The sequence below is a fragment of the Urocitellus parryii genome, chromosome 10, assembly GCF_045843805.1.
Source record: "Urocitellus parryii isolate mUroPar1 chromosome 10, mUroPar1.hap1, whole genome shotgun sequence".
NCBI lineage: Eukaryota > Metazoa > Chordata > Mammalia > Rodentia > Sciuridae > Urocitellus > Urocitellus parryii.
This window is the reverse complement of record NC_135540.1, coordinates 143,399,446-143,423,479: the sequence shown is the minus strand read 5'-3', so window position 1 is coordinate 143,423,479 and position 24,034 is coordinate 143,399,446. Positions and strand designations below refer to the sequence as shown.

Here is a 24,034-nt window from a genome sequence, read left to right as displayed (position 1 = left end):
GTCGGGCCCCAAGGGGACCTCGGCTAGGGGCTCCAACTCCACAGTGCAACGCAGGCTGAGGATCCTTGGGCCTGAAGTCCCAGGCCTATCCTCAACCCGCGGGAGTGGGGAACTCTGCTTGGGATGGCCCTTAGGGGTGACATAGGGGAGGGTGCAGAGCAGCACAGGGCTGGGTTCAGGGAGCGCTGAGCATTGGGCCTGCGACTACCCGTTCCCCCACTAGAACACCAGGTCTCCGAGCCCAGCCTGCTGCGTCTGCAGGTCCTGCTCCCGGGTCCACGAGAACGCGGCCTAGAGCGGAGAGCCCCCGCGGCACCTGCACCGGTGCCACGAGGCGCATGCGCGGGCCGCGGAGGGCGGGGGGCCGGGTCGGGAGGGGTCCCGAAGGCTCTGCACCCCCGCGTCCGCTGCGGGAATCGGGTGTCTGAGTTGGGTTCTGCCTGCGCCGGGTTCGGCGGGGCTGCAGGTGGCGTGGGCATCTCGCAAGCTGGGGCTGCGCCCCCACTCCCTCCGCCCGTGACGCCCCGGCCGCAGGTTCCGGGGCGCCGGCCCGTAGGAGCCGCGGCGCCCCTCCCGAGATCTCGGCCGGTCACCGCATTCAGACAAAGGGATGGAGATGCTTCCGTGACTGCGCCCAGCGGCCGTGGAGGAGGAGGACGCGGTGCTGCGGTCACCGCGGTCCGCACCGAGCGGCGGCTGCGGGAGCGCAGGGGGCGGGGCGGGAGGCTCCCGTCACTCGCTCGCCACTCGCCGGGCCCCGACCGCCCCCGAGCCCGGAACCCCCAGCCCTGGCGGCTGCCGCCGCGCGCCCCGGGCCCTACGCGAGTCTGCCCGGCCGCGCCGTCGTGTCCCGCCGCCCGCCGCGCAGCGCCCCAGTGTGCCACCCGGCGGGCGCGGAGGCGGTGTCTGCTCCCACCCCCGAGATCACATGGTGACCCTCGGCAGCCAATGCAGTGGACGCTAGGACCCTGCGGGACCCCGGGCGCCGCGACTGCACCCGCGCCGCTGCATTATAAATACTTCTCCAAAATGCGGCGCAGCTCCCTGCGCGCGCCCCGGCCGCCCGCCGCCTCCGCCCCGCGCCCCTGAGCCGCCGCCGCCGCCGCCGCCGCCGCCGCCGCGGGTCCGAGGGCGCCGCGCCCTTGCCCTGGGCCCGGGCAGTGCCCGCCGCCGGCCGCGTCCCCGCGCAGCCCGCCTGGCCGGGTGCATGCATTGTGGGCCTCCCGACATGGTCTGCGAGACGAAGATCGTGGCCGCGGAGGACCATGAGGCGCTGCCGGGGGCCAAGAAGGACGCGCTGCTCGCCGCCGCCGGCGCCATGTGGCCCCCGCTGCCCGCCGCGCCCGGGCCGGCCGCCGCGCCCCCACCCGCGCCGGGCCCCCAGCCCCGCGGCGGTCCCGAGGGCGTGGGGCCGCCGGCGGGGCGCGGCGTGTGCATCCGCGAGTTCCGCGCAGCCGAGCAGGAGGCGGCGCGCCGCATCTTCTACGACGGCATCCTGGAGCGCATCCCCAACACGGCCTTCCGCGGCCTGCGGCAGCACCCGCGCACGCAGCTGCTCTACGCCCTGCTGGCCGGTCAGTGCGCGGCGCGGGCGGCGGGGACCGCGGGGTCGCCGGCCGCCTCCTGCATGTCGCAGTCTCGCGCGGGGCCCGGGCTCGAGCGAGCCCGGCGGGCCCCTGGGGGACCGTCGCCCGAGGCTCCTCCCTCCGCTCCCGCCCGGCCCCCTGTGCAGACCCCCGCCCCGGAGCCCGGGCGGGGCCTGGCCGGAGCTGCGCCCGCGCCCCGGCCCCGCCGTCCGGGGAGGGAGGGAGCCCGCACACGCCCGCGCCCGCACTCTGCGGCGGGGCCGGGGCCGGGAACCAGAGCGCGCCGAGCGGGGGCTGCGGTCGCCAAGGGCAGAGCCCCCCACCTGCATCCTCGCCGCCCTCCCTGCGGGTCTCCCTGCGGGTCGCCTCCCGGGCTCCCGGTGGCGGTTGCGGGCGGCGTGACGGGGCAGCTAGTGCGGTGCTGCGGCCGGCCGGCGCCTGGCGCGGGAACTATATATAATCGGCGGGCGGGGGAGGCTGCCTCGGCGGCTCCCAGTGCTCATGTACCAGGGACGACGGCCATCTCCGCGGGGCGTCGGGTGGACTGTGCACCTGGGCCACTCTCGGAGGACGGCCCGCGCATTTTTGAAGCCCCGCCAGGGCAGGGTTGCCCTCCCATTCTGCCGACAAGGAGCTGAGGCGATTCTCCCAAGGTCATACAGTAGAGGAGACTCACTCCTCCACAGCCCGAATTGCGCTGCAAGTGGCATAAATCTCTCCTGCCCCTGTCCTTGTAGGCCTGGAGGTCCCCAAAGGAGGGAACCCTGCCACCCCGACTCTCCAGCTGTAGGATGGCCTACAGGCCCTGTGGGCTGCTCCCCGGTAGGCTCCTGGCAGCCTCTTGGTTTTGCACCAGGCTAGATCCAGTGGGGAAGGGTGGGCAGAGCCCCTTGGCAGCTGGGGAGGTAGGCACTGGCATCCAGGGGACCCAGCCCTAGGCTGCCCCCAGCCATTCAGGGCAGCCTGCCCCGCTTGTCTCAGATTTCAGAGGTAGTTTATTTTTGTGGCAGAAATTTTGAAACTAGGGAAGAGTAGTAAGGGGCACAGACTGACCGCTGCTGCGGGGAGATCTCCCTAACTTGTGTGTCCTTAGAAGTGCTGGTTTACCAAGGTGGCAGGGCTGGGTGTTGCAGGCCCTTGTTTGTGTAGCTCACCCCATGACCAGGCCTGCCCTGCACCTGCCAGTTCAACTGTGCCCCTTGCCTGCAGCACTCTGCTTTGCTGTGACCCGCTCGCTGATGCTGACGTGCCTGGTGCCTGCTGGGCTGCTGGCCCTGCGCTATTACTACAGCCGCAAGGTGATCCTGGCCTACCTGGAGTGTGCGCTGCACACAGACATGGCCGACATCGAACAGTACTACATGAAGCCACCTGGTGAGTCCTGTGGTCTGCAGCTGCCCTTGGCCCCTCCTTCTGGCAGAGCTGCCCTTACCCCCAGCATCTGCGGGCCAGGGCCAGGCACAGATGGGCCTGGGCTGGGGGTTCCTGTTGACCTGAGACTGCTGAGTGACTGAGGCCTTGCCAGTGGTGGGGGTTCCAGTGGACTGTGAGAAGCAGAGCTGAGCCCTCCCCCTGGGTGGCTTGAGCTGACTCTGGGCCAGGGTAGCCTGACTCTGCTGCTCTAGCTGGCACCTGCTTGGTGGGGGGCAAGATCCTGGCTGTCCTACCTTGCTGGACCCTGTGCTGGCCTGGAGTGCAGGGGCCCTGGGTGGAGGGAACCCATGTGGCAGGGAGAAAGGACACCTGGACATCCTGTAGCAAAGGATACTCCAGGGAACAGAGGACCAGGGCAGGGATCCTGGCCTTAGCCTTGGCCTCCATTTATGGCGTGGTTTGGGGGCCACTTAGTGAACAGGAGGGTCTTGTTCAAGCCACTGTGGCCTTCTGTGGTGGGAGGGACTGGGAGTCCAGTCTAGAGAGACATGGGGCTACTCTTCTCCCAGGCTGGCCCTGAGGCAGGCTGGGTCCTGGGAGCCAGAGGAAAGAAGCCTTTGGCCCTTTGGGGCCTGCACACCTCCCAGGTGCTAGGGTGTCTCTGGGCTGAGGAGAGGGGCACTGACCAGCAGGAGCTGGGTCAGTGCTGGGCAGTGGCAGTCCACTCCGATAGTGCCAACTGCTGCTGTTGCTGGCGTGGGCTGAGTTGCCCCATCCTGGCCCTGCCCACCTGGCCATGGCCCCTGCCAGTCTCCTGACTCTTTCCCATAGCACCAGTTCTCTGTGTGGAGCCCTCACCTGGCCCTGCATGGAGGGAAGGGGGCACCAGCAGGAGGGGTTCAGGGAGGGGCACGGGGGTAGCTGTGGTTGCTGCTGATGTGCAGGCTGGGGGCAGAGATGAGCGGGCCAGCTACTCCTGAAGCCTGGCCACAGTCATCTGAGGCCATTAGGTCTGGGAGCAGGGGCCTGCTTGGCTGAGTCTGCCTAGGTCTTGATCCCAGGGGAGGGACTTGGGCCTCCGACCGCCACCCTCGCTAGGGCAGCCCGGTCTTAAGAGCTGAGTGTGTCTGGGCTGCAGCATCAGGTCAGGCCGCAGAGAGCAGGCCGGCTGGGCCTGACCGAGGGCGTCTGGAGGAGACAGCTGCACCTGCTTGTCCAGCACTGTGCTGCCCCTTGGGTCCAGAAGAGCTGGGAGATGGGCCACAGGTGCTGAGTCTCCCTGGCTTGGCACCCTTGAGTCCTCCCCAGCCTTCCTTGGAGTATCCCTGACCATCTTGTCCTCTGCAGGCTCCTGCTTCTGGGTGGCCGTTCTGGATGGCAACGTGGTGGGCATTGTGGCTGCACGGGCCCACGAGGAGGACAACACAGTGGAGCTGCTGCGGATGTCTGTGGACTCGCGCTTCCGTGGCAAGGGCATCGCCAAGGCGCTGGGCCGGAAGGTGCTCGAGTTCGCAGTGTTGCACAACTACTCCGCGGTGGTGTTGGGCACCACAGCCGTCAAGGTGGCTGCCCACAAGCTCTATGAGTCGCTGGGCTTCAGACACATGGGTGCAAGTGACCACTACGTGCTGCCTGGCATGACCCTCTCGCTGGCCGAGCGCCTCTTCTTCCAGGTCCGCTACCACCGCTACCGCCTGCAGCTGCGCGAGGAGTGACCGCAACCGCCCACCCGCCCGCCACCCCGTTCACCCTGTCCACCTGTGCCCGCTGCCCGCCGCCTGGTGCGGCCCTGCTTTCAGACGCTCACCTTGGCATCTGTGTTGGGTTTTCCTTTCTCAGCGTCTCGTAGTTATCTGGCTGGTTCTGGGGGCCTTGGGGCTGTTGCTCATCCGTGACACTTTGGTGGGGTGGGTTATCTGCAGCCATGGCCCCTTGCCCTCCCCAGCCTGTCAGGGTGACTTGCCACTCCTTGAAGAGTGGCATCGTGGACCACCTAGACTGTCCACCCAGCTGCCTAGCCTGCCTCCGTCAGGGAAGGCCTGGCCTTGCCCACCAAGCACAGAACCTCTGCAGCAAAGCCCCCCAAGGAGCAGCCTCCTGGCCCCTAACCAAGCTATGGCTCAGCTGCCAGTCCCTGGAGTGTGGTCTGCTGGGCCGGCTGGCCCGCTGCCCCATAGGAGGCAGAGCTGAATGCGGCCCTGCTTTGCTCTGTGCATGCTGAGGACGTGGCCTGGCCGCAGCATGCCGCATGCCACAGCCCCCTGCCCTGCTGCCCTGCCCAGACTGGACCCCAGGACCGAAGCTGGTGAGCACCCTTGTCCTGGTCTGAGCTTGCCTCCAGGGGGGCCTGTCCTCTGCCCACCCTGCCTGCTCTCTGGTGGGCCTGGACTGCCCCCACCATCCTGCTCCATCCACCCTGCTTTGCTTTGACATCATCTCAGTCTCACTCCCGTTGATCCATGTGCCCCTCTCCCTGGCTTGGCTGACTTGGCGGGCACCAGGCGTGGTTCCTGTAGCAACCCACTGCACAGTGTGGCAGGGGTTGGTGGGGGGACACCTCTCCCCCAGCGCCTGCTAGATCAGGTGGCCTCTCCCAGCTGCCTGAGGCCCTCCTGCCTCAGCTGTCCACCAGGGTCTGCCCTGTGAATCTTATAGCCCAGGCTGCTGCCGGCAATACCCAGCCACAGCTTCTCCCAGCCTGAAACCAACCCGTTTTCTAATAAGTTACTTAGACAGAATAGCACTCTGCATGACTTTAATTCTTGGGACAAACGGTAGCTTGTACCTTCAGACACACGTCCGTGTGGTGCTAGCACATGCACTATTTCTGGCCCCCTTGGATGGGGGTGGGTGGCCGGGTCGATGGAGGCTTCCACGGTTTGAAATTTGGAGGGAGACTCTAATTTAATGTGATTTCCCCCTAAAGACCATTCCTGGTGGTGAGGAGGGTCCAGGCCGCCCCTCCAGCCCTGGCATGCAGGATTGAGGGGCAGGGTGAGCCCCTCAGCCTCAGGAGGAGGAGCTGGGCGCTGCACGAGGAGCGGTGGGTCCTGGGGCCGGGTGAGGTTCCATTTGGGGACTGGCCCAGTGGGGATGGCCTGGGATGGGGGAGAAAGGTGGTTACTGGAAGTGCCCCTGTGGCAGCCTGGACCAGGCTCTGGTGATGAGAGGGGTATAAAGGCCCACTCAGACCTCTATGGGGTTGGAGGGGGAGGAGGAGTGGCAGTGGGGCAGGCCGCAGAGCTAGGTCCCAAGGCCATGTTCTTAGAAATGGATGGATGGACGTCCCGAGGGGCCTTTTGTCCTGTTAGCAATTGAGGCATTTGCAGAACACTGTACAGACCCCGATCTCCCCTGTACATTCCTCCCTGGTGGCGCCCGGTCCCCACTCGGGGATGGGAGTTTTGTAGACTGTACAGAAATTGGCCCCTATTTTCTTGCAGCTCTCAGATTTTGTTAACCTGGATTATACAGACAGACGTAAAGTGTTTTAGCAAAATGGAAAACAAACAGTCGTGCCTTTTCCTCTTTCTGTTTGGTCTGGTTGCTGGGGCTGGTCTTGGGCTGGTCTTAGGGGGGCGTTTGGGGCTGCCGGCTGGTCTGAGACCTGGGGCACAGGAGGCAGGGCGCGGTGGAGTCAGTATGTGGTTGGTGGGCAGCTCCGCCTGCTTCTCCTGTCCTGTGCCTTGGGAGCCTGCAGTCTTTGGGGTCAGGGCCCGGGATGGGGGTGCTGGGGCTCTCCCAGGCCAGGGCAGAGCCTGGGGACTGGGGCAGCCAGTGTCTCCTTGGTGGTGAGTTGAGTGAGCTCACAGCCCTCCCCCACTCCAGAGGGTCCTGGGGGAGGGATGTGTCCTCCTCACCTGGTGGCCCCAGGCTCGCTGAGGGAACGTCTTCCTGGCTGCACTGCCCAGTGGGTGCAGGGACGCTTTCCTGGCTCTTGCCTGTTCTGTGCTGCCCTGTGTTGCTGCCAGGACTTGGGAGAGATGCAGCAGGAGGAGGGCAGGCTCAGGCTGCACCTGGGACAGAGCCCCCCATCAGGCCACCGCAGCTCCGCAGGTCTGGAAGGCTGTGGGCAGGTTTCCTGCCCCTCCAGGCTGCAGGCTGGGCCTCTCCCCACCTGCCTTATCCCTCCAGCCTGAGCAGTGACTGCTCCGCCAATGTGCACTGACATGAATTTTATATGTTTGTAGAGATTCTGATGTATCTTCTACCTCTGTGGAGGCCCTCCTGGGCCTGGCTGCCATGTGTCCAGTGTGGCTCCCCTGAGTTTGCTGGCCTGCTGTCCTCCTCCCCGAGGCCTTGCCCACCTTAGGTGGCTGGCACCCATGTTCCTGGCCTGGAAAGGCCTGGGGGAAGGCTAACATGCCTTTGGCCATTCCCACAGGAAGGCCCTGTGCTCAGGGTCTGGATACTTGGGATTTCTGTTGTGTGTTTGGAAGACTGGTTTGGAGTAGGGAGGGTGAAAGATAGAAGTAGAATGTTCCAGGACATCAGCATTAGACAAACCTATGGTGTGCAGCAGCTCCCTCTGCCCAGGCACACATCTGTGCAGACAGATAGCCCCTAAGGTGGGTGACCAGGCAATCATTTCACCCACATGTGCCTCAGCACATGGGGGCTCTGAGTGTGAGGGCTGGAGCCTTTGCAGCCATCGTGGCCTACCCTCCTGTTCCCCCTCCCCCCATGCCCAGTTTGGGTTTCTGCTGCACCACCCTGGGCACAGCAGCAGCTGTGATACTACCTCTGACTGGAGAAGCTGAGGAATAGGGCCAGCCTGGTCTGAGAGGGTAGACGGCTGGCTCTGGGAGAGGGTTCTGGCTGGGAGGTCTTGTGGACAGCAAGTCTGAAGCTATAAGGTCCTGGGGCAGCCCCTGGTATCCTTCCTCAGGCAAGGCAACATGAGTCCACAGGCCTTAGAAGGGATAGGGCTGGGGACACCCCGAGGTGAGCTTCATGGGCAGTCTGCCAGGTGCCTAGGACGCTCTCTGAGCCATAGGGTCGTCTCTAGCCCAAGGGGGGGCACACTGCCCCTGCCCTGCCTGCCTCTCCTCAGTGGCCCCAAGTTCCCGAATCCATGGGACTGGATCACAAGGCTGTGTCTGGGGCCAGGGTCCTGGGAGTGTGGGTTTCTGGGCGTTGCTAGGGCATAGGACTTCTTTAGGACTGAAGGAGGCTGCCCAGCCAGGCAGTGGACTGTGTGGGCTCCTTCCTGTTGGTGCCTGGGGAGCCACTGCCTCTGGCCGCCGTGGGCCCTGTTGCTGACCCTTGTCTGCTCCCTGCTGACTTGCTGTGTCTGTTGGAGGTGGCTCCTGGGGGTCAGTTCTGGTCTCGGGCCATGTTCTTACAGGTGACTCCTGGGACAAAAATGTCAGGGATGACCTGAGGCCAGGTGTGGAGCAGACCCTGGAGCGCACTGTTCCTTGACGCTGCCATCTCTGCTCCCAGTGGTGACATGTCCACAGAGCTACCCTGGCCTGGGTGAGGATGAGCCCTGACATACCATTGTTGGATGTATTTAAAAAAAAACAACACAGCAATAATTAGCCATTTTAAAGGAGTGTACCTGTGTATGTAAACGTGCATTCCTGTCTTTGTGCATGCGCGCTTATGTATGTGTGAGCATGTGCGTGAGTGTGTGTGTGCAAGCACACACAGGAGTGTATGGGTACATGTGTATTGTATATATGGGAGCATGTGTGTTCAGGAGCATCTCTGAGCAGGTGTGCATGTGTGAGCACATGTGTACATGTGCACATGAGCATGTGTGTCCACATGGGCACCTGCAGGTGTGCATGTGTATGTGTGAACATCTTCATGTTGCGTGTGTGTCTGTGAACATGTCTGTGTGCATGTGCGCACATTCATGTCTATGAGTGTGTGCCTGGGCATGTCCTTGTAAGTGTGTGCACACGTGTGCGTATGAATGATTGTGCACATGTGTAGCAGTGGAGAGGGCACCGGTGGGAAGAGCCTCCTTCCTGCTCTGGGAGGTTGCTTGTGGTGAGAAGCAGGGTCCTGTGGTCGTCCCTTGCTGTTCCCACTCCTCTAGGCCCAGATCCATGTGAATGTAGCACAGCCCTGTGGGCTGGTGAGCCTCTCATGACCCCGCTTCTCTGGCCACCTCCCTCCCTGCTGAGGGTAGGGCAGAGGACTTGGAGACCCTGGGACAGGACACTGGCTGGGCCTGGTCCAGGTGCAGGTCTACTGTTGTGGTTGTTCCTGAAGCTGTACTGTGAGCCCACATGGGGCGGAGGTGTCCTGAGACCCAGGAAGTGCCAAACAGCCACAGGGCCAGGCAACAAGCCAAGTTCCCAAGGAGACAGGCTGGGGGCCTGAGTGGGTGTGTGTCCCCGCCTGCTCGGCCCCCAATGCTGCTGTTTTTCAATAAAACCAGAGTTGAAGGAACCTGGCTCTGTGCTTTTGTGAGGTGGCTCCGAGGCTGGCGATACTGGACTCCGTGCTGCTGGACTCCCTCCCCCACGGCTGGGCTGCCGCTGCCAGCTGACCCGGCCTGGAAGCAGGCCCTGAACATTACCCCTGAGCATGGGAGGTGTAGAGAGGTGACAGCTGGGCTTTGGGTGGGGTGGCCTTCCAAGCAGTAGCCTCCAACCCATCAAACACTTGCCTCAGCTGAGAGGCGGCTTTGCGCCCCCTCCCCTCCCACCCTGGGGAACCACAAGCCATGGGGCCCTGCTGCTGTCTTCTGGCTCTGGGCCCTGGGCTGGGATCTGCATACCCTTAGGGTCTTGGCCCTTCTCCTGAGTCGGTAGCCCCCAACAGGTGAGGCCTCCTTGTCCTGGATTCTTCTCAGTCCCAGTGTCCCTGGCAGCCCGTGGGTAGTGCCACCATAGGCCTGGGCCCTGCCTGCTTGCCCTCTTGCTCACCCAGCACCTCTGAGGGACAGTGAGATCTGGATCAGGAGGGTGGGCGCCAAGGCCGTCAAAGTGGGGAGGTGGAGCCCTAGTGTCTATAAGGGAGGGAGATGTCACAGGGTGTGAGGAGGGGCCCCAGGGGGCTGCAGGCAGCACTGGGGACCAGGGGTAAAGAGCAGGGTATGGAGGGGCACCAGGGATAGTGGGTGGACACAGACCTATGCTCAGTCAGACCCTAGCACAGGATGCCACCCTGTTGGCAGAGAGACCCTGTAACCTGGAGGGTCCCCAAAACAGATCTCTGAGGCAACTTTTCATGGGGTTTCCTCCTCTCCTCTTCCCTGGCCCTGCCATGCCCAGCTCCCTGTCCTGGCATGGGAGTCAAGAGGAATCCGACCCTGCACATTCCTTCCCAGGAGGGCAAAACCAGGGTCAGGGGCTGCCCCCATCTCTGCCAGGGCTCAGGTAACACTCTGGGGACATCCAGCTGCACTGCCGGCTGTGGGCCCAGAGGTGTGGGTGGAAGCCGGGCCTTTTGTCCAGAGCCTCAGGTGCTGTCCCCACAGGCTGTCTCCTTGTGCTAGTGCCCACTGGCTTGCATCCTGCATCTGGAGCAGGCACCACAGGGCCTGAGTGGACAACCAACAGGGTTGGGCTGTGTCCAGGCCGCCCCAGTTTGGGGCCTCAGCCCTGCCTCTGGCTGTGGACATGGCCTTTCCTAGCTATGGGAAGAACTCACTCAGACCAGGAAGATAAGCTTCACACAAAGTGTTTACTCCAGGGGACATCCCAGCCATCCCAGCCCCAAAGGGTTAATGGGCCTGTATTCATCCAGGAGCTCAAAGTACTCGCTGGTGACCTTGGGAAAGGCCACACAATGGGCTGGTGGAGACCAGTTCCCTCCTCCTCCTGTTGCCCGGGGCTACAGACAAAATGAAGGGGAAAAATGCACAGGCCGAGGAGGTGCCTAGCGACCTGGGCAGCCAGACTGTTGCTGGGAGACTCCGTGTGACTCAGGCTGAGCTAAGAGTCCAGGGCCTCCTGCAGTGGAACCAGGTGTCCCCAGGAACGGCCGGCGCTCAGGCTCACCTTTAGGGGCACCTGTGGGTGGCAATCAGAAGTGAGCTCTGGGCCTGGGCTAGCTAGACGCCTCCCAGGTCCATAAGCAGAATGGAGGGGCCCACACATCCTGGGACACAACCGGACACAGCCATGGCAGCACCCAGCTGTGCACACACGCACATACCTGTGCACATGCACACTCGTCTTCCCAGTAACAGGTCCATACCACACACAGTCCCCTGCCCATGGTGACGCCTTGGCTTTGACAGAGATGTCCCCTAAGTCCTTGGTGCAGCCTGCATCCCAGCCTGTAGGGAGGGCCTCCAGGCAAGGTGCCCTAGGGTGGGCGAGGTGTGTCCTGGGGCAATCTGTGCCCATCACCCCCAGAAATCACCCAGTTGGGTAGGAGCCAGGGGGACAGCAGACTCTTCATGGGTGGCCCTGATTCTGTGTGGACTCTCTTGCCCAAGGCCCTACCATAGCTACCAGCTGTAGCCCCAGTGGTCCCCCACAGCTTGGTGCTCTAGAAGGGCTCCTTCTGGAAGCCAGGGTGGGGATTTCCCGGCTTCCATTGTCTGGTAGCCCCACTCCTCTGCCTGCCCAGACACAGGCTTCTGTGGATCTACTAGAGGGCATACGTTCCCTTCCGGCTGGGCAAAGTACCTGGGCTGCTTCTGGGTGCCCTCTCCTCTGAAGAGTGGGGAGAGGGGAGGCCTTGGTGAGTCCCTGAGCTCTGAAGGTGCAGTGGCACATCCTATGGGAGGGGGAGGTTCCCCAGGAGGGTCCCCCAGGGGGCTGCCTGCCAGCAGAGCAGAGGCTGCTCTGGGAGGAGGTCTGGTAAGCCCCTCTACAGCCCGTTCCACTGGGCTGGATCCTCACTAGTGACAGGAATGTGTCTCTGACCTTACTTGGGAACTCTGTGCAGACTTGGGACCCTGCCCCCATGTCCTCATTACTCCTCCTTCAATTGTCCCCATCACTCTTGGGGAGCCTGCACTGCAGTCTTTTCCTGGTGAGGACCCAGAATTGCCTCCAAGTGGTGCCCAAGCAGAAGCAGGCTGATACTAGATTTGGGCATATTCTAGGGACATGCCTGGGGTAGGTGGGGGCCCCAGCATTTATACCCCCAGTAAGTATGAGCCTCAGGCAAGAGGTTTGGACACAGGGGTGGTGGAGAGTCCCAGGCTGGGGGGAGCAGCAGACCCTCATCCTGGCCTCTCACCAGGCAACAGCCAACCACCCAGCAGGGAAGGGGGCTTCTTGGCAGCAGTCCTGGCATGCAGGGCAAGGGGCCGGTCCTCTGTCCTTGCCTTCCTGTGCCATGGTAGCAGTCTGGCACTCCCCCTTCCACTCTGGGCTGATTCTTGACAGTGAGGGACACAGTGGGGAGGCTGGGCAGGGGTGTGCCCTTCTCACCTGCAGTTGCAGCTCCGGGTCCTGAATCTGTTGCAAGGACTCCATGGTTCCCCTGACAAGAGCTAGAACAGGAATGCAGAGCCATTTGAGCCTGCCCAGGTGAGCCCTAGCCAAGCTCCTCACCTCAGGGGCTCCAGAGTCACAGACAGGAAGCTCAGGCTGAGTCCCGCCCAGCACCCCCTCCCCAACTCCCTAATTGTTTCCTGCATCCACAGGGTCACCCCAACTGGCTGGTCTAGGGGCCTTGATCCCCACATGGCTGCTGTGGCTGGTTCATGGCCCAGGATACAGCATGAAGCCCCTCAGTCCTGCCCTCCAGCCTAAAACACTGCTCTGCACTGACCTCCACCCTCCCAATCAGGCTGGCCAGGTGCCGTGCTCCCGACTCCAGCTTTGGCCATGGCTCTGGGACTGAGAAGAGGCACCAGCTGGTCACTCTGCCCAGCCAGAGCAGCCTGGGCACAGACCATGATCTCTGCTGCTTTTGGGTGAAGTCTTAAGTGACCACCACACCTGTGAGGGCAGCTTTGTGGTGCTGGCATTGTGACTAGCCTCAGGGCCTGGGCCACCAGCCATCCAGACCGTCCCCGCCAGGCAGGTGGAGGCCCAGCCTTGGTGTCTGTGGAATGCTCTGGAAGCTCCACTACAGCACTGGATGCCCACCTGGGCTTTTACAGGGTGCCACTCCAAGCTGGGCCCCTTCCTGCTAGGGAAAGGGTCCATGGAAGGTCAGACAGAGGACAGGTTTCAAGAGAATGGCAGGTCTCTTTAACTGTGTGAGAGGAAGCACCTCTTGCTCTCCCAGGTTTACCTGCGAACTCAGGGACCTGTGTGTCTTCCACTTCAAACAGCAGCTCATCGTGAATTTGGGCAACCAACCTGGAAGGGGGCAACAGTTACCTGGGTAGCCTAGACACTGCCTTGTGGGGACATGGGCTCATTCTCCAGGATTTAGGGAAGGTTGTCTGGCACTATATTCCCCCAAAGAGGTTGCCCTGTGGCGAAGTGGAGAGGACCCACCCTGGGCACTGTTGCCTGGGGTCACTTTACAGTCACCAGAACAGCTTCCGGGAGCTGGGAGAAGGTGCTGGAAGAGAGGGAGAAGGCTCCATACAAGTGACCCTGCTGAGCTGTCCAGCCCCTGGCTGAGGACTGGCCCAGATGGAGAAAGTCTTCTCTGGGCTGGGGGTGGAGGCCCTGTCGTGGGTTAAAAGGACAGATATGGGGCCTGCTGTGAGCAGTGAAGACCCTCAGCAATGGGATGGGGCAATCTTTTAAAATTTTGTTTCTGAAGTCAAACAAATAAATATCCAACAAAATACATCAAAATTCAACGCGCAAAATTTAAAAATCTTTCCAAGTCCCCCCATTACAATGACAGGGGGCATCTGGGGTGGCCTGGCCAGGGCTGCACATGCACTTGCCTGGTGACAGCGCCTGTGTGGAGATTCCTGGACAGCCTGGGTGCCTCTCAGCTCCACAGCCTGACTGATGGACCCTGAGCCCTCCAGCTGTGCAGGACGGGGTGGCCCTTCCCAGCAGCCTGAGCAGGGCTGCACTCTCCACCACAGGCCACGCTCCAGGGCAGCTTCAGCCCAAACCTCCTCAGCCCTCCCTGCATCAGTATGGACAGGAAGCCAGGACAGGCCTGGCAGGGGTTGGGGGTGATGAACTGCTGGGCAGTGGTCTCTGGCAGGTTTTACAGATTCAAGTGGAGAGAAGGGACAGGAGCATGAGTGCACAGGGCAAGGGGTGGAGTGGTCCTGTTCAAGCAGCTGGCTCCTATAGCTCCATGTTGGTTCAAAAACTGCACCAACTTCTGTAACCCCACATGCTCTTTGGAGGGCAGCACTGGTTGGCTTATGTTCCTCCGCAGACAGCTTCAGAATCCTCTGGGACATGATCCTCACAGCCCAGGGCTGTGGCACACAGACTCAGTGCAACGCCCTCCTGTGGATGGACAGTGGTGTCTGGACCTGCCCACTCAAGGAAGGGGCAATGGTGGAGGTGACTCAGGACAATCAGTGAGGGCCTGAAGCCCCCCGGGAAAGATGGGAGGCACATGGGGCCCCAGTGTTTGCCCTTTACAGCCTCAGCTTCCTCCTGGTGTGAACCCTGAATGACAGTGATCCCTTCCCATCCTGCCTCCCCTGCTGCCTGTGCTGTACCCCCATGTGGTACTGGAAAGTTGGGGCTGCACAGGGGAGCTGTATGAAGCCCTGCTGGGCAGCAGTCACAGGCATGTGGTGGTGAATGCTGTCTGGGAGGAGGAGCAACTCTCTAAGATCTGGGCAGGGGGACTCTATCAGCACTCTGCAGCAGAGACTGTGGTGGCCGCCTCATTCTGTTCTCCTCTCTCTGCTGTTGGGTGGGTGGAGATGGAGCTGTCTTCCCAAGCTCTCCCTTAGATGCAGTGTGCCAAGAACTTCTAGGAAGGCCCTGAAAGGGCTGCCTTAGCTCTTTTGGTCATCACTTTCTCCTCTGGCCTGGAAAGTGTTGTGGTGGTCAGAGCAGCTACCTCCCCTCCATTGTGGCACCAAGAGGAAAGAAACCAGTAGCCAGAGGACCTTTAGTCCTGCTGTCCTGAGCTTCTGAAACAATCAGCAACCACTGTGTCCTGGGTTCTCATTATGGGAGAAAAAGTCAAGTTGGGGAGTCTGAGCTGCTGTAGCTGTGCCACGTTCCTGAGGGCCGAGCACACGTCCTCATGGTTGAGCATCTGCAGACTCACACTGGGTTGGGCCATGCGAGTACTGGGTGCACACTCTGCAGGGCACCCTCAGCGAGGTGCACCTGCATTTTTTCATGCAGCCTCTGGTCAGAGCATGGACTCTGCCTTTCTAGGAGTCATACTGGCAGTACACGGTAGGGACCAAGAGTCTGCCAGGGTCTTTGGCTCCCTGGGGCTTACTTTTCAAACTGGCAGAAACCTCAGAAGAGGTGCTTGTGAATCTTTCCAGATTTGGCAGAAAGTTTCACACTTTTTGAAATCACATGGTGAGATCTGAGCTGCTGGTCTGGCAGGACCTAAGAATAGGTGCGGTTGTCAGTCACTCACACATCACCCTCACAGCATGGGATGGAGACACTGCTACATTTCTAACTGGAAACTGGGGCACAGGAGTCAGCAGAATGTGTGGCTCAGGGTGGATGGATGAGGAGCAGAGGAACACAGGCTCAGACCTCCTGTGCAAGGGGTCAGGGGAGAGCGCTGCCTTTGAGAGAAGGTAGGGCTGCTGCATCTGCATCTGGACAGCCTGTCTGAGGCCAACAGACCCAGGCTCCCTCAGGGAACATTCCAGAGGGCCCCACCTCATGTCCCTGTCCCAGGTTTGAGAGGCAGCTCCCTTCCAAGGGGCATGCCTAGCGGCACTGAGCCCCCTTGCGGGTTCCTCCTGAGAATACACCTGTGTGGTGCCCCTGCTCGAATCCACCTCCAAGGAGGCACGGGGGACCTGGTGCTGGCTTAGCTCTGGTGAACTGGGATGAGTCACATCCTGCTGTGCCTTCGTTCCCCCTTTTCCACATTTAGTTAAAGCCAGTGGCAGTTAAACCCCTAATGGCCTGTGCTCAGCTTGCAGGAGGTCCTATCACCAAAGATGCCAAGTCTTCACATGACAACTTCTTCTACCAATTCTACATGCAGCAAAAACAAGACCATTTTTCTACTCTTCCACAATGGTGGAAAACCACTGCAGGCCACTCACACCTCTGAGAAGCTGGAGTCCACCCTGAAAGACTTTGGGAGTGGGCAGGACTTCCACATCCCAGCAGAGGAGGAACTACAGGAAACCCAGAGGAAAACCTTGGCTAGTATGTGCTTGCTGGGGAGGCAGCAGATGGCAGCGAGAGGCGATGGAGGTGTGAGGTGGGGCAGTATCTGCTCACTCTGCTTCCACCCATTGACCACTCCAATCACTGTGGGAGTCAGCACCGTCCAGTCAGCGTGGGAGTCGGCAGGGTCATGGGGAGGCTCAGCTGGGATCTCAGGCACCCTTGTCTTCCTGACAGCCCTCCTTCATGACTCCTCCCCAGTGAAGAAGTGTCAGTGCAGGGCTGCAAAGGGGAGTAGCCAGCAGGGTCTGGGGGCTGGGGACAGGCTCCTGCCCTCAACTCTGTGGGGTGCCACCCCACAGTATCCTCTCCTATGTGAAGTTGCTGAAATCAGCAAAATAACACTGGCTCAAAAGTCAAAATGAGCAAAGAAAGTATCTGAAGTAATAAAGGAGACAGGTTTTTAAAGAAAGATGAAAGATCTCGGATAAAGAAGAAGTCATTCTTTAGCACATAAAATGACATTAGAAGCCAAGAGAAAACTGAGCTTGGGTGGAAACGGAAGGCCACTGTAAGCAGGTCTCTACATCCCAGAGGTGGGGTGCGTGGGGCTGCAGAGTGCAGGCTGCTGAGACCAGTTCATATTTTATGATCTAGAGAAGCAGCTGCCCACCCTGCCACTGGCTCCCCTCCCAGCAGAGGAGGCATGACCCACCTGGGCAGCCACAGTCGCACTCTAGCCTGCAGAGGCCACCCCACATGACCAGAGTGGATAGCCTAGGTCTTTAGGGTGGGCATGTAAAGTGAATCCCTTCTGGGATCTGACACCACCACCCCTCTGAGGGGCTGATGTGGCTTAGTCATCTGAAGGGGTTCAGGGATTCTTGAGGGGAATCCATTTTCCACAAAGAGAGGGGATATCTGGGTGGTCACCTGTAGCCACGTTCAGGCTTCAGTTGCCAGTGGGAGGCAGCTGGGGTGACAGTTCTTATCCTCTTGCCACTTCAAAACTCAGGGCAGAGACAGACCTGAGAGAGTCGTGGCTTGGGTGACTGTAATAGACCTGCCATTGAGGTGCACCTGAGCATGGGTTCTGGGCAAGCATAGCATCCCCATTGTCTGCTGTGGGACTGTGACCTGCCGGGATGTGGGAAGGGGCAGCTGCAGATGGGGCCTTCAGGTTGTGCCTCCCTTCAGGCCCTGAGTAGGGACTGAGGAGAGCACTTCTGCTTGATGTTGCTGGGCCCCAGCCACTAGAGGCCAGGCTATGAGTCTTGAGGGCTCGGGTCAAGGGGTCCTTTGCTCTGTGGTGGCTGGGCAGCCAGAATGGGGGTCCCACAGGTAGAGTAGGCATGGGGGTCTTGCCTAGAACAGCCACTTCCCGTCCAAACCCTGGGAAAGGCTGGCTAGCATGTAGCCTGACTGTCTTCACTGACCTGGCTGTCAGGGTGGGAGAAGTGGCCACTGCAGAGAAGATGCGGATCATGGCCATCTTACAGAGGTCTGCAGCAGAGCCTGTGGACACAAAGAGTTCTGTTTCAGGGCCCTGAGGAACACGGGCAGCCAGTGCGGAGCCCAGTGGCACAGCACTCCGTCACCTCTGCAGGGTGCTGCTCTTCTAGCTACCTGAATGCTCTGGCTAAAGAGGAAAGTGTTTCTGCAACTGGAGGCAAATAACAAGTCCTCACTCCTCAGCTCCTTTTCCCTGTTCAGCACGGGGGTGTGGCTTTCGGGAGGCCTTGTTCCAGAGCCTGACCCCTGCCAGGCACTCGGGGGTCTGGCAGAGGGGTCCCAGGGACTGGGGACAGCCTTTCTGCCTTGATGCTCCTTGACTGGGTTTCCCACTTGTAGGTATGGGGGACAGTGGAGCTGGAGGGAAGAATCCTAATTATAAAGATGACCCTGTGACAGTCATGCCACTGACAGTACTGCCAGACCACCAGGTAGGGCTATGGGGTTCCTCAGGAGAGTTTCCAGGAGCAGTGTACCATGGTAGTCTGGAGGGTGCTGCCTGGCTCTGCAGCCGCCACATGCCCAAGGGACAGGGGTGCTGAGACAGGGCACAGGAGAGGTGGGCAGCAGCTGGCTGGGCTCCAGTACCTTGCACCATGAAGTTCACTGCCTGTCGTTCTGCTTGTGCCCGGAGCTGCTGATCCCGTGCATGGATCCTGGGCAGAGGCCTCCTTCTGCCCATGATGGATGCCACATAGCCTGGTTATAGAAAAAAGCAGGTGAGAGACAGTAGCAAACAGCCATGCAGTCCTGGTAGGCAAAAGCCCTGTCTTGTGCTAACTCTGGCTTCCCCAAGGCACTTGGCATGTGGTTTCATGATGGGAGTGTGAGGACTGCCAAGGGATAGCCCTGTGGCAGGTGGCATGCTTCTCTACTCTTACTGGTCTCCAGGGTACCTTGTCCAACACAAGACAGGGACTGTGGAAATCATCCAGACACATGTGGGCCTGGGCCCTGCAGTCCCTGGACTGTGTGGTCATAGCAGGGTAGAGAGAGGAGGCCAGGGTTTGAGTCAGAGTCCACACCCCACATGAGGTAGACCCACATCCTCTCGGGCCTGACACTTAACATGATTTGGGAGCTCTCAAGAGAATGAGCATCAACAAGCTGTGCTGGGTGAATAGGACTTATGACCAGTGAGGACTTATGTTTTAACTGGATGTGGGTGACAAACAAATCCTCCACTTGTGAGAGTTCATAGGTCTGAGGAATGAAAGAATTCCCCACAAATACAATAATCATAACTTGGTTTTGGTGCTGGGGATCGAACCCAGGGCATGCTTGGTAAGTGCTGTACCACCGAGCCACATCCCCACCCCCAATACAATCATCATAAAGTGGCAAGGTACTGAGCACCCACACTATGCCAGGTGATAAGTGAAGTCTCTTTACAGCAACTGGCAGTCAGGACTGGGGAGTGCACTTTCAACCTGGCACAGCACTCCTTCACCTCTGCAGAGTGCTGTTCTTCTGAGCTACCTGAATGCTCTGGCTAACGAGGAAGGAGTTTCTGCAACTGGAGGCAAATAACATGTCCTCGCTCCTCAGCTGCCTCTCCCTGTTCAGTGCTGGGGTGTGGCTTTCGGGAGGCCTTGTTCCAGAGCTTGACCCCTGCCAAGCACTCGGGGTCTGGCAGAGGGGTCCCAGGGACTGGGTACAGTGATGCTCCTTGACGAAGTTTCCCACTTGCAGGTATGGGGGACAGCTTTGCATGCCTTGTGGTTTCTGACCAAAAGCTGGATGTGGAGCTGATGCCCTTGTTCAAGAGTTTCCTGGCAGGCTTGAGTTGCTTGTAGATCCATTGGTTGTCTGAGGTCTGATTTTAAGCTTTGCTGGGTGGGTGAGTGGCCTCTCCATTAGGGCTCATTAAGATCTCCTGTAAAGTGTGGCCCTTTTGAGGTCTCTATTGAATGTTCCATGTATCCAGTATCCATTCTGGAAGGTCAGAATTCAAGACATCCCCATCCCAGCAGAGTCTCTGCTTGGGTCCCCTCCCACACTGTGGTCTTGCCTCTAGATGAGGCACTCACAGGACACACCTCATTTGTCTCTTCTCTAAGCAACCAAAGCAATATGCTGCCCACTGTTGGATATCTGGAAACTGTTGGTTCAGGTACTTCACCTAGTTTTCTAGTTGTTTTGGTGACTCCTTGTGGTCCAAAGTGGACGTCTCCTGATTTCACATACTTCATACCTTGTTTCTCCCCCAGCTGTGGTTTTTGGTACTGGTGATCATAGTTTCTGTTTGCATCTTAAGAGCCCTGGCCCTGCCCCTTCATGTTGGTACTCAGAGTGGAAGCAATGCTCTTGGAAGCCATCCCCATGTCAAAACAGCTGGCTTCCCTCCACTGCATAGGAAGGAGCAGGGAGCCATGGAAATAGTAGCACTGGGGTCCAAATGAAAGGAAGCTCCTTCTCCAACTGCCTTCTATCTAGGTTCCAAAAATAGCTGCAGTCCCTCCAAGGTCACCTGGCATGAGAAGAAAAAAGACAGAGGAACCTAGGGCTGAAGGGGGCAGAAGTCTTAGTCAAAAAGCAGTTGAGGAGAGTAATCATGCATGCCCGGAGGAGGACAGTGATATGACCCCAATCTACCAACATGTGGCTTTCCTGGCCCACTTCTATATAGACACAATAGCCAGGACCTGGAAGACTATCTCCAAGGTCCCTGCAGGCTTGGTTACACCAGAGGTATCCCTGCTAGCCTGTTTCTCTTGATTCCTCTTTCACTCTTCCTATGACTTCATACCTCCATGTTCTCACCTCTTACTTCATAAACCCCACATCCCCACTCCCTGCTCTCTCTCTTTGTCCACCATTAGAAATTGGAGACCTTATGCAAACCTACTATTTTATCATAGATATTAATTGAACACATTTCTGTTTATTGCTACAAAACTATACTTGTCTAAATAGGAGATATTTGATTTAAGGCTTCACATTGTTTGCACTGGGTGCTGTAAATATTGATCTCCCACTTAAAGGCCAGGTATTGGTAACCTGCAGAGACACTACAAAATTATAGGGTAAAAATTCTAATACCTCAGATCCACAATGACACATTGACAACATAAAAAACAAGGGAAGAAAGTGCCCCAAACAAACCAAGATGCTGCAATAATAGAATCCATTGACAGCACATAGATGAAATGTCAGAGAAGGCATTCACAATGTACAAAATTGAAATGATCATCAAAGCCCAGAATGGTATAAGACAGCAAATACAGGCAACAATTGATCACTCTAAAAAGGGATAAGAGAGTAAGTGCAGGTAGCAAAAAATTACTTCAAGAAAAAGAGATTCTGAAAAAAAAACCACATATAAAAATCCTTGAAATGAGGAAACAATAAACCAAATAAAAAATTTAATAAAAAGAACCACCAACAGATGAGATCACTTGGAAGACAAAACCTCAGGCAATGAAGACAAAATATATAATCTTTTTAAAAATTATTTTTATGTATATTTTTGGTTGTTAATGGACCTTTGTTTTATTCATTTATTTACATGTGGTGCTGAGAATCGAATCTAGTGCTTTACACATGCTAGGCAAGTGTTCTACCAAGGAGCCACAAATCCATCAGCAAAACATACAATCTTAAAATACAGTTGACCATACAATGAAGATGGTAAGAAACAGAATTTCCAAGAATTATGGGATAACAAAAAAGACAAAATCTAAGAATTATTGAGATAGAGGAGGCACTGAGATATAAACCAAAGGAATGCACAATATCTTCAATGAAATAATATTAGAAAATTTTCCAAACATGAAGAATTAATAAGAAAATCAAATACAAGAGGCTTAGAGGACCCCAAATGTACAAAATTACAACAGATCCACACCAAGGCACGTTATAATGAAATGCCTAGCATACAGAATAAGGATAGAATTTTAAAAGCCACAAGAGAAAAGTTTCAGATTACAAATGGGGGAAACCAATTCATATCTCAGCAGATTTTTCAACCCAGACCCTCAAAGCTAGGAGACCCTGCAACAACATATCCCCAGCTCTGAAAGAAAATGGATGCCAACCAAGAATCTTCTTTCCAGTAAAATTTAGCTACAAATTTGATGATGAAATAAAAACCTTCCATGATAAACAAAAGCTAAAAGAATTTACAGTGAGAAAGCCTGCACTACAGAACATCCTCAGCAAAATATTCCATGAGAAGGAAATGAAAAACAACAATGAAAACCAGCAAAGGGAGGAACTACACTAAAGGAAAAGCCAATCAATGAAGTGACCAAGTCAAATTAAAAATAAAAAATAAAACAAAATGCAGGGTGCGGTGGTGCACACCTGTGATCCCAGAGGCTAGGGAGGCTGAGACAGGAGAATCGTGGGTTCAAAGCCAGCCTCAGCAACTGCGAGGTGCTAAGCAACTCAGTGAGGCCCTGTCTCTAAAAAAGTATGAAATGGGGCAGGGGATGTGGCTCAGTGGCTGAGTGCCCCTGAGTTAAATCCCCGGCATGCACTGGTGAACCACACACACACACACAAACACACACAAAACCCACAACAACCAAAATGAAACCATAATTCAATAATAAATGTTAATGTTAATAAATGTTAACTCATCAATCAAAAGACATAGACTGGAAGATTGGATTTTTAAAAAAAGACCTAACCATTTGGTGCTTCAAGAGATGCATGTATAGGAAAAGACATCCACAGACTGAAGGTGAAAGGGTAGGGAAAAACCTATCACTCACACACACCACGTAAACAAGCAGGGGTTTCCATCCTCATATCAGATGAAGTAGACTTCAAACCAAAATCAGTCAGAAGGGATAAAGAGGGGCATTTCATACTGCTTAAGGGAATGACACATCAACAAGACATGACAATCATGAATATTCTATGTCCCCCCAAATGGAGCTTCCATGTATATCAAACAAACCCTCCTCAATTCCAAGAATCGGATGGACCACAGCACAATAGTACTGGGTGCCTTTAACACGCTTCTCTCATCACAGGATAGATCTTCCAAATAAAAACTAAAGAAACCATAGAACTCAATAATACAACCAATAATTTAGACTTAACAGATATAAACAGAATATTTCATCCATCAACAATTTTCTCAGCAGCACATGGATCCTTAATAGACCATTTGTTATGCCTCAAAACAAGTCTTAGAAAATACAAAAAAAAAAAAATAAATAGAGGACTTACCCTGCATTCTATCAGACCATAAGGAAATGAGAGTAGAAATCAATGATAAAATTAAAAATAGAAGCTACTCCAACACCTGAAGACTAAACAATAAGCTATTGAATGAAGCATGGAGAACAGAGGACATCAGGGAAGAGATAAAAAGACTCTTAGAGGTAAATGAGAACTCTGATATAACATACCCAAATCTCTGGGGCACTATGTAGGCTATGCCAATAGAAAATTTCATTGCATTGAGCTCATTCATTAAAAGAATAAAAAGTAAACAAATAAACCAACTGACATTGCATCTCAAAGTCCTAGAAAAAGAAGAACGAATCAACACCAAAAGTAGAGGAAGACAGGAAATGATGAAAATCAGGGCTCAAATCAGTCAATGAAATTGAAACAAAAGAAAAAATTGAAAAAAAATGACAAAAGCTGGTTTTTTGAAAAAAATAAATAAATAAAATTGATAAACCCTTAGCCACTCTAACCAAAAGGAGAGAGAAAACTCAAATTACTAGAATTCATAATGAAAAAGGAAGCATCACAACAGACACTACTGAAATGAAGAAGAGGCCTGGGGCTGGGGCTCAGGGGTGGAGCTGGTCTAGCACAGCGAGGCCCTGGGTTCGATCCTCAGCACCACATAAAGATAAATAAATAGCATAAAAGTCTTGTGTCCAACTACAGATAAATGTAAATTAAAAAAAAAACAGGTGGAAGACCTTTACAATGAAAACTATAGAACACTAAAGAAAGAAATTGAAGAAGACCTCAGAAGATGGGAAGATCTCCCATGCTCTTGGATAGGCAGAATTAATACAGTGAAAAGGCCATACTACTCAAACTGTTATACAGATTTAATGCAATTCCTATGAAAACCCCAAAGACATTCTTCATAGAACTAGAAAAAGGCAACCACGAAATTCATTTGGAAAAGTAAGAGACCCAGAATAGCCAAAGCAATCCTCAGCAAGAAGAGTGAAGCAGGAGGCATCACCATACCAGATCTTGAACTACAAAGCAATAGTGACAAAGACAGCATGGTATTCATACCAAGTAGACATGTAGACCCATGGTACAAAATAGAAGACACAGAGACAAACCCACATAAATGGTCATCTCATACTAGACAAAGGTGCCAAAACATACACTGGAGAAAAGACAGCCTGTTCAACAAGTGGTGCTGGGAAAACTGGAACTCCATATGTGCCAAAATGAAATTCAACCTCTGTCTCTCACCCTGCACAAAAATCAATTCAAAGTGGATCA

The 24,034-nt window shown here is 56.4% G+C and overlaps 2 protein-coding genes across 2 annotated transcripts in view; one reads left to right on the top strand and one right to left on the bottom strand.

Annotated features, from left to right (window-relative positions):
• Positions 1 to 1,207: 1,207 nt before the first annotated feature.
• Nat8l (N-acetyltransferase 8 like) lies at positions 1,208 to 4,675 on the top strand. The gene is made up of 3 exons (XM_026380401.2): positions 1,208 to 1,574; positions 2,796 to 2,960; positions 4,308 to 4,675. The coding sequence occupies exons 1-3, from the start codon at positions 1,208 to 1,210 to the stop codon at positions 4,673 to 4,675; spliced, it is 900 nt and encodes a 299-aa protein (XP_026236186.1).
• A 6,180-nt stretch (positions 4,676 to 10,855) lies between these two features.
• Positions 10,856 to 24,034, bottom strand: part of Poln (DNA polymerase nu) — a 123,652-nt gene continuing 110,473 nt past the window's right edge. The window contains exons 15-19 of the mRNA XM_077803143.1: positions 18,185 to 18,295; positions 17,521 to 17,599; positions 13,122 to 13,189; positions 12,311 to 12,372; positions 10,856 to 10,933 (exon numbers count right to left, since the gene is read on the bottom strand). Of these exons, the coding sequence (XP_077659269.1) occupies positions 10,856 to 10,933; positions 12,311 to 12,372; positions 13,122 to 13,189; positions 17,521 to 17,599; positions 18,185 to 18,295 (398 nt within the window). The remainder of the gene's footprint in view (positions 10,934 to 12,310; positions 12,373 to 13,121; positions 13,190 to 17,520; positions 17,600 to 18,184; positions 18,296 to 24,034) is intronic.